Source organism: Brugia malayi, assembly GCF_000002995.4.
Source record: "Brugia malayi strain FR3 genome assembly, contig: Bm_080, whole genome shotgun sequence".
In the NCBI taxonomy this organism is placed as follows: Eukaryota; Metazoa; Nematoda; class Chromadorea; order Rhabditida; family Onchocercidae; genus Brugia; species Brugia malayi.
The window spans coordinates 19266-27891 of record NW_025062346.1 but is presented as its reverse complement, the minus strand read 5'-3'; the positions used below and the strand labels follow the sequence as shown (position 1 = coordinate 27891).

Below are 8626 nucleotides of genomic sequence, written 5' to 3'. Positions count from 1 at the left end.
AGGCTAAACCATAGTATAAAAACCACTCTTCCGGTAAAAATATAAATAAGCACTTCACTTTACGTAGAATGTGGATATCATTTGAAATATTTTTAAGAATAGATAATGTCACAGGTTGGGGGTATAGATGTAGAAATCAAAAAACAAAGTTCTGTATGTAAGCAAATGCGTTTTAGCATAGGCCGTGCAAGTCTTTTAAGTACGTTGTCCAGAGTAAGTGGAGTGGTCGAAAGGCGTAATGCAATAGATATCTTGGCGTGTATAAATATTAAAGCACAACATGGCAGCATAAAATTAATGGCTACTGATCTTGATATTTCAATATTTGCTTCACTTGCTGCAGATGTGTCAACAGAAGGAGAAGTAAAAGTTTCAGCACATACTTACACGATATAGTGAAGAAGTTGCCAGCTGATTTGGATGTCAATTTGAGGTAAACGAGTTTGCTAATTCTGTTACATCACTTTCTTCTGAAATTGTGTCATTACTGCTTTGTATGATAAGCCCAGGAACCGGATAGGGGAGAGAAAAGAGAAATCATACTTTGTTGCTGGAAGGAAAAAGCAATAAAGCCTACTATCTCAGGTCTGCGCATTATCAGTTGCATAGCTACCCATGCTCCAAAGGAAAAACCAACGATCCAAATTGGAACATTACTAGGGTTGTGTTCTTGAAGCCAATCAATGGCTATTGCGGCGTCAGTTAACTCCCCTATACCCTTATCGAAAGTTCCAGTGGATTTCCAACACCACGGAAGTTAATTTTCAATGCAGAAAAATTGTTATCTACAAAAGATGTGTATATACTATGTATCATTTTACTATCCATACTGTCACCATATTGAGGGTGATGATGTAAAATTAACACAACTAGTGCGTTGGTCTCTTTGCTCTGGTGGTACTCACCTTCTATTTTTTTTTTTTTTTTTGTTGCATTATTTAAAAAAACTTCTACCACGGCAGCTCCTAATGAAAACCTGTTAACAGATATATAAATTGTGCATATATTAATTATGTATTAATTTTACTGTTTTTGCAACAAGCTTTTTACCGTGTTAAAGCTAATATATAGTTAATAGTAGGCTAATTAAGTGGCAAATGAACATTTGAATTTATTTTCTTTAGAAAATAGTGATTATATATACGCTGACTATAATGCAACTTTTCCAGTTAGTGACAGTGTAAAATAGAGTATACTTGAAGTCCTATCAAAACAGGTTTTGAATCCTTCATCGTTACATAGAAAGGGACAAGAAGCAAGAAGGATTCTTCAGGATGCAAGGGATAACATTCGTAGTGCTATTGGCGTTCCAAGTAATAAGGAAATAGTTTTTACGTCTGGTGCAACTGAAGCAAATAGTCTTGTTATGAAAGGGATAGCAGGCTTTCAACATGTGATTTCAGCTGTAGAACATCCCTCAATTCTTAATTCTGCGTGCAATCCACATATAATACCCGTCAATCAGGGGGGTATTGTCGATCTTTTGGCGCTAGAAAGAATTTTAAGTGAACTTAAAGGGAATATGGTTTGGTTACAACTCCAACAGTCAATATCTTTTTTTCTTTTGACGCTTTATCCTTAACTCCAGCTCTTGCCTCTCTTGTTGCTTTTTCGATTACTGGCGCTGCGCCTGTTCCAGTGCCACCACTCTCCCTACCGTGATGAAAAGCATATGGCTATCTTTTATATGCTCCATAATCTATCTCATCATTGACTCTTCTGCTGCACCCTTGCCAACATCAGGCAAAGCACCAGCACCAAGGCCCTTAGTTAAATTAATACCTAACTGAATTTTCTTATCACATAATGATTTTTCTAGTGCTTCAGCATCGGTATTTGCTACAACAAAATTCACTCCTTGCAAATTAGACTGGATCATGTTGTTCACAGCTTTCCCACCAGCACCGCCCACTCGCAATAGTTAGTAATTTTTCAGCATTTCTTTCTTCAGCTGTATCACTGAGATTGGACGACCCTGTAATAACCTTGTGGTCATCATAATTAATATTCTATTATGAGCGATTTCTGGATTGTAATCAATCCAAATTGGTATTCCTTCTTCAAATAACTTGTGCATAACACTATGTTTTGAATGTGCTATGATTTATCTAGAATAATTTTAATATCAACGCTACGTTTTTTTGCTTCAACTAGAGAATTAGCCACTTTCTCAAGAGTAAATTTGTATTATTGAACCAAAATGGATTTCTCAGATTGATCTATTGTATTAATTACTTGCTGAGCATAATCTTCTCATGGAGTAAAGTAGACAGTAATTTTTGAATCTAAGAAAGACAACCTCATAATGCACACCATAAATAAATTCAAGTTATATATAGCTGCTGAACTTTATTGCATAGCAACCAAGAAACTTAGTGTGGTTACTGACAAAATTCATTGTAAAATGGCCATTTAACTACTTAAGAAAAAATATGCAATTAAAAAACAAACCTCGCTAGCCCCCTTATCCTGATACTGGAGGTATTAAGTTACCTTCAATCTGTGCAGATTAAAATAATAAAGTGTTATATAGTTAGCATCTTATGTTTAATTTTTTGCACTATATTACCTTATGTCTTCACAATATTTCTAATTTTTTGCCTATATAAGTTGAAACTCGCTTATAAAGCGTTTAGGAGTATAATATGCTAATTTACAGGATTAGAGAATAAATACTATCTACCACAATATATCTTTTGCCTTTTTTGCCTAGTAAATTTCTAAAACATTTATGACTAAAGGTTAGTTGCAATAAAAAACAACTAAGTCGCGATTATTAAGTATTTAAAACATAAAAAAACGCTAGTGTTTTTAAATAGATATTAACTAGGGCTTCTTTTGTCTTTTTCTTACTTGGTGGATTTCTTAAATATTTGTAGCTGAAGATTTACTGACAACAACTGCTTGTTAGCTGCCTTTCTCAAGAAAAGAATTTTACAGTTAACATAAAAATACCAAAAGAAAATAGTGAATTATGTTACAACCGCTGCGAAACTAATAATTATGAAACTGTAAAAGAATTTATAAGTAATGCTTTGCATTAATTTCTCCTATAGGAGGATAAAAGCTGTAAATGCTGCAAAAAAATCGGTGATTAGAGTGTATTTACGTGAAGGTAGAACTTTGCACCATGATATTAAGGCTAAATTTTGCTCTGGTGAAATAGTTTTAAGAGCAGCTAGAGCTGGAACAGGCATTATTGCTGCGGGATCGATTGGGTCGGTTTTTGAGGTGTTGGGCATAAAAGATGTAGTAGCTAAATCTACTAGATCGAATAATCCTCATAACGTTATATGTGCAGTATTATATGTACAGGTCTTTGATAATATGTTATCTCCTCGTCAAGTAGCGAGCAAAAGAAGTAAAAAGATTGGCGAGGTAGTCGGAAACAGGTAAAGTATGAATAATGTTATAAAGTTAAACTCTATATTTACTGAATTATTGAAGAAAAAAAAGCCTAAATTAATAGTTAGAGGTATTGGTTGTGGTAAAGGTAAAACATCTGGTAGGGGACATAAAGGGCAGAAGGCTACGCTTTGAAGGAGATGTCTCTAACAGTAAAATGGAGAGCCCTTCATCTACACCTATTCTGAACCCAGGAAGAGAAAAAGGTGGTCGTGCCTCTAAAGCATGTGCAATAAATACTATGATAGCAATAACATCTTTGCTCAAATATTAAGGGGTGAGTTGCAAGAAGGTTTATGAGGATGAGGATGTCTTGGCATTTTACGATAAGTATCCTGATGCACCATTTCACATTTTAGTTGTAACGAAAAGTCAATATATTTCATATGATGATTTTATTTTTAAAGCTTCTGCGGAGGAAATAGTAGGCTTCTTTAAAACTGTAAGAGAGATAACTTATAAATATAACCTAGAAAAAAACAGGATATAGATTAGTTACTAACTGCGGTGAAACGGGGAACAAGTTGTGCCGCACTTTCATATGGATATTTTAGGTGATAAAAGATTAGGAAAGCATGTAAATTTGTAGTGTTGCTTTCTACGAGTTTTATTAAATGAGTGAATATTTAGCTATAGCAATTTTTATCTGCGTGTCAATTATACTATCTCTTGCTTTGGGTGTATTGCCTATGTTTCTTGCAATAAGCAAACCAGATAGTGAAAAACTTTCTACATATGAGTGCGGTTTTAACCCTTTATCAAGAGCAAGAAAAAATTTTGACATTAAGTTTTATTTAGTTTCAGTATTATTTATGATATTTGACTTAGAAATTGCTTTTCTTTTTCCTTGCGCTATTTCTTTATCTAAAATAAGCTATTGTGGATTTTGGTCTATGATGATATTTCTTGCAATACTTACTGTAGGTTTTATCCATGAGTGGTGTAAAGGTGCATTAGAATGGGGCTTATGCTCGTTTAGAACTTGCATTGTTAGTAGAGTTTCATGCTTTACTTGGCTCAACAAAATAGACATTCGTTCAACCTCTGCTACTGCACTGGCTGTAGTTATTACCATATTAGAGATTATTTTATTTATCTTTTCAATTAAACTTACTTTACACTTCGCAAAGTAATTCATTCGTTTTCCACATCAATTTTATTTTTTTTTTTTTAGTAAATAATTTTCAATGTTCAATTTGCTCTGACTAAAACTACGATTGTCCGCTGAAGAAAAGAATGCTTGTTTCATAACTTTGTGTTTATATATCAAATCATTGGAGCTTTCCTTAAGCAGCAATAATGCTTCCCTATGTGTACTAGCATCGAGTGTTCCATATGACTCATCTGCAACGCCCTCAACTACTTCATGTAGAAAGATCACCTCCTCTTTCCATTCTTTTATTCTCACACAGAAACACTTGACACTTTTCAAGTATTTGCTTATTTTAGTATAATGAGTTGCAGAGATAGCGCGGCACTTATTTACATTGTGAATATGTTCAATTACCGCCTGAGCAATAGATAAGCCATCATACACTCCTGTTCCTCTACCAATTTCATCAAGTATTACCAAGGAACGGTCTGTTGCTTGGTTGACTATGGTTGCTGTTTCAATCATCTCCACCATGAAGGTGGAATAACCAGCCGTTATATTATCCGTTGCGCCAACCCTGCTGAATATCTTATCATTCACTCCAATATGTGCACTATCTGCTGGCACAAATGAATCCATATGAGCTAAAATTGCAATGAGAGCGTTTTGCCTCAAGAAAGTGCTTTTTTCAGCCATATTAGGGCCAGTAATTAGATGTATACCAGACAAATTGATGCTATTTGCAATGAACTTATCGTTAACTTCAACAACTGGGTGTCTTTCATTGCAAATATTGAATTCCTTCTACTGTTTCTGGTTTTATCGGCTCATTTAGTAAATCAACCTTTGCTAATCAGGTCTCTGTTGTCGCTGGAGAGGGAAGTGAGATGAAGATTGGCTATGACTACGATATAGCATGTAACTTCGGTGATTTAAAATCGCCAGAGTTAATAGGGGAACGTCCAAAAAACTTAACTGTTGAACAATTTTGTCTACTAGCGAATAATATGTAAATTACTTAATTTGTTGATAAAAATATTAAAAAAGTATTTTCAGTTTGCTATACAATTCAAAGGTACACCATTTCACAATAAAATAGGGAATTTTGCCCAAAGATAGAAATAGGCAAGGGTTTCTGTTTTTTTTCTCTGGTTGCTATTTCTACGCTGTGATTCAATTTGGCAAAAAGATTACATGTATACCTTCCGCAAATGGCAGTTTGGGCTTTTCAAAAAGCCAAAATTCTATATAATTTTAGTTATAAGTTATGGCTTATAGAAGAGGCTACCACAGATCTATTGCATATGCACAATTTTCTAAAAAAATAGTAGTATTGCCTTTGCATAGTATAAAGTATTCCTATGTAAATTCTATGTTATCCATATAATAAAGTTGAAGCTATTGCTAACGCAACGTATTTAAAAATGTTATGAACTTCGTAAGAGAAAAAAATACTCCTTTGATGGAGCAATATTTGAACCTAAAAGCTCAATATCAGGATCATCTGTTATTTTATAGGCTGGGAGATTTTTATGAGTTGTTTTTTGATGATGCTATTAAAGCTGCGAAGTTGCTGAATATAGTACTAACTAAGAGAGGTAATTTGTATGGGCAAGAGGTACCAATGTGTGGAGTTCCAGCGCATAGTAGTGAATCTTACCTTCATAAGTTAATAGATTTAGGATTCAAAGTAGCAATCTGCGATCAGTTAGAAACTGCTGATGAAGCAAAAAGCAGGGGCTATAAATCTATAGTAAAACGTGATGTAGTGCAAATTGTAACTCCAGGAACAATTGTTGAAGATTCGCTATTAGAGAATAAAAACAGCAATGATCTTGCGTCCATAGTTAAACAAAATGGGGAGTATGCTATTGGCTGGCTTGAATTATCAACAGGATGCATGTTTTACACGAGGGTTTTTGTGCTTTGCAAACATATCTACCATGTAAAACTGGCCAGTGATGAGCATAGAGTAGGTATTTTTTTGGAACTACATTTAAAAGAGATTTCTCTGTTTTGAACACGTCTTTTTCTTTCACAAGGCCAATTTTATTGCTCACTCTAAAAACATGAGTATCAACTGCCAATGTTGGAATGCCAAGTCCCGAATTTAAAAATACATTAGCACTCTTTCTCCCAACTCCTGGCAAAGACACCAAGTCGTCAAAATTGGGAGACATAGCAATAAGAATAGTAAGAAGAGAGCCGAGTGTTCAGGTTACAGTATGTGATATAAATCAAAACATGCTAAGTAGAGGACGTAATAAAGCCATAAACTCAAATCAGCTTAATTTTAATTGGGTGTGTGCAAACGCAGAAAGTTTGCCATTTGAAGACTCTGAGTTCGACTGTTGCACAATAGCTTTTGGTATTCGGATCCTCTCAGAGTCGTCACTAGAGACCGTCTTTCCAGCCCATCATTACGTGCATATTCAAAGCTACCCATAGTAACAGTCTTCTTATTTCTGCTCTTTCATTCACTAAATTTACTAGGTCACTACCCCCTCCCCTTCTCCCCCCCCCCCCCCCCCCCAAAACCAGGTGTCCCTCACTGGTGCTATTGATATCTTCTTTATATATGTATTAAATATCCTCTTTATATCGGGCAAACAAATAGTAATGTGTGGATCAAAACAACCAGGTCTAAGCAGTGCATTACGAAACCTCCATAAATTTTAAAATAGTGCGTAACTTTAATTTTAGTACTTAATAATCTCTCTATATTGCATTACAGTCAAGAAAAATAAACACTGAATACCTTTTCTACAGTCTTACAATTTAATTTTCTAATAAAATGCTAGATTTTCAGTAGAAAAATCCGGTAAAGGCACAATTTTTTATTGTGCTTTAAGTAAATATACTTTTAACATTATTATTAATCTGTTACGATATTAAACAGATATTTTCTAAAAAAAAAAATGAACAAATACGAAATTTTACAAGTTTCTATAAAAAGTATTACATAGATTGAAGAATACTGAGAATACGCTATAAGTACTAGATCAGAGTCAACTAAACGTAGAAGATCAAGTTGAACAAATGGGTCTTCTAGAAGAAATTAGACATGAGACTATCTCCCACAATATAATAAAAGAATCATTAGCATAAACACGTACTCCTAGTAACAAAAAGAAAGGTGATAGTTGACAGCTAAAGTTAATAGAGAGGATGCATAAAAGCAACAGTGCTATTTCCATTGACCGTAAAATCCTTTGTCCAAAGTTAAAACTGAGTGCCAAAATTTACGGAGGCTATCTCAATCTGAACCCAGTAGCTTAGAAAAACTAAAAGAACTTTTTTTTTTTTTTTTTTTTTTTTGCTGACTTAGTCAAACTCATTCGTGCAGTAGTTTCTATAAAATCGCAGCAAAAGAAATATTTCCTAAGTTAGGCAAATTTTTCAGCGACAATATAGATAGAATAATTGAAAAACAGAAGAAAGACAAGGTTACTAATACACAGAAGATTACTACTCAAAGCAGATTGAACTTGGCTCATTATGCTTGCAGCAAATAGGTTTTATGTCACACCATGCATACTTCTTATCAGCACCTATATCTGATTTCTGTTATGGTTTAGTTTTACTTTTGGTTCGGTGGTCATCAAATTTATCAAAGATGTCTATAACTAGCTCATTTACAAGGTACAATCATGTGTGAAACTCAACGGAAAGAATGATTGGAACATGCAGGAAATTTACTGAGTTTATTCAACCATACATAAAAGAGAAACTCATTGTAAAGGTCAAAGTTAATGCAAGGATCAACAGTGTTGAGAATCTGCACTTCATTTTCAATAAAGTGAATCTTCCCTCTCCTTTAGAGAAGGCAGATAAATTTAGTCCATTGATATTTAAAATTATTAAAACTTATTTTAATAATTACACTGGCCAAATGACCACAATGTATGCAACCACTACCTATGCAATGCACACAAATTAATCAATTAAGTTCAAAATATCCATTTTTTTTTTTTTTTTTTTAAGAATTGATATTTATAAATATTTTAACATTTAATTAAAATAATTTCTGACAATACATGTATTCATTTCGCAAAATTGTACAAATTTCCTATATTTTGATACTTAAAATAGAAATAAAAATTAATTCTAACTGTAAGAATGAATTAA

The 8626-nt window shown here is 33.7% G+C and overlaps 1 protein-coding gene and 15 pseudogenes across 16 annotated transcripts; 9 read left to right on the top strand and 7 right to left on the bottom strand.

Moving 5' to 3' along the window:
• Positions 1 to 383: 383 nt before the first annotated feature.
• On the top strand, positions 384 to 434 carry Bm18477 (annotated as a pseudogene). The gene has a single exon. A coding segment is annotated over exon 1 (51 nt).
• Positions 435 to 441: 7 nt separating this feature from the next.
• Positions 442 to 957, bottom strand: Bm18476 (annotated as a pseudogene). Its single transcript has one exon. A coding segment is annotated over exon 1 (516 nt).
• Positions 958 to 1090: 133 nt separating this feature from the next.
• Positions 1091 to 1549, top strand: Bm18475 (annotated as a pseudogene). Its single transcript has one exon. A coding segment is annotated over exon 1 (459 nt).
• Positions 1550 to 1660: 111 nt separating this feature from the next.
• On the bottom strand, positions 1661 to 1879 carry Bm18474 (annotated as a pseudogene). The gene has a single exon. A coding segment is annotated over exon 1 (219 nt).
• Bm17225 (Uncharacterized protein) lies at positions 1700 to 5194 on the bottom strand (the record flags this gene model as incomplete). Its single annotated transcript, XM_043083025.1, has 2 exons — positions 1700 to 1870; positions 4913 to 5194. 2 exons carry the CDS (start codon positions 5192 to 5194, stop codon positions 1700 to 1702), a joined length of 453 nt encoding a protein of 150 aa, XP_042938959.1.
• Bm18473 lies at positions 2101 to 2271 on the bottom strand (annotated as a pseudogene). The gene has a single exon. A coding segment is annotated over exon 1 (171 nt).
• Bm18472 lies at positions 3058 to 3393 on the top strand (annotated as a pseudogene). The gene has a single exon. A coding segment is annotated over exon 1 (336 nt).
• Positions 3683 to 3991, top strand: Bm18471 (annotated as a pseudogene). The gene has a single exon. A coding segment is annotated over exon 1 (309 nt).
• On the top strand, positions 4020 to 4367 carry Bm18470 (annotated as a pseudogene). Its single transcript has one exon. A coding segment is annotated over exon 1 (348 nt).
• Bm18469 lies at positions 4583 to 4729 on the bottom strand (annotated as a pseudogene). Its single transcript has one exon. A coding segment is annotated over exon 1 (147 nt).
• Bm18468 lies at positions 4736 to 5302 on the bottom strand (annotated as a pseudogene). The gene has a single exon. A coding segment is annotated over exon 1 (567 nt).
• Bm18467 lies at positions 5296 to 5487 on the top strand (annotated as a pseudogene). The gene has a single exon. A coding segment is annotated over exon 1 (192 nt).
• Positions 5488 to 5972: 485 nt separating this feature from the next.
• On the top strand, positions 5973 to 6410 carry Bm18466 (annotated as a pseudogene). Its single transcript has one exon. A coding segment is annotated over exon 1 (438 nt).
• On the bottom strand, positions 6391 to 6669 carry Bm18465 (annotated as a pseudogene). The gene has a single exon. A coding segment is annotated over exon 1 (279 nt).
• Position 6670: 1 nt separating this feature from the next.
• Bm18464 lies at positions 6671 to 6886 on the top strand (annotated as a pseudogene). Its single transcript has one exon. A coding segment is annotated over exon 1 (216 nt).
• Positions 6887 to 7973: 1087 nt separating this feature from the next.
• Bm18463 lies at positions 7974 to 8366 on the top strand (annotated as a pseudogene). Its single transcript has one exon. A coding segment is annotated over exon 1 (393 nt).
• The last annotated feature ends 260 nt before the right edge of the window (positions 8367 to 8626 follow it).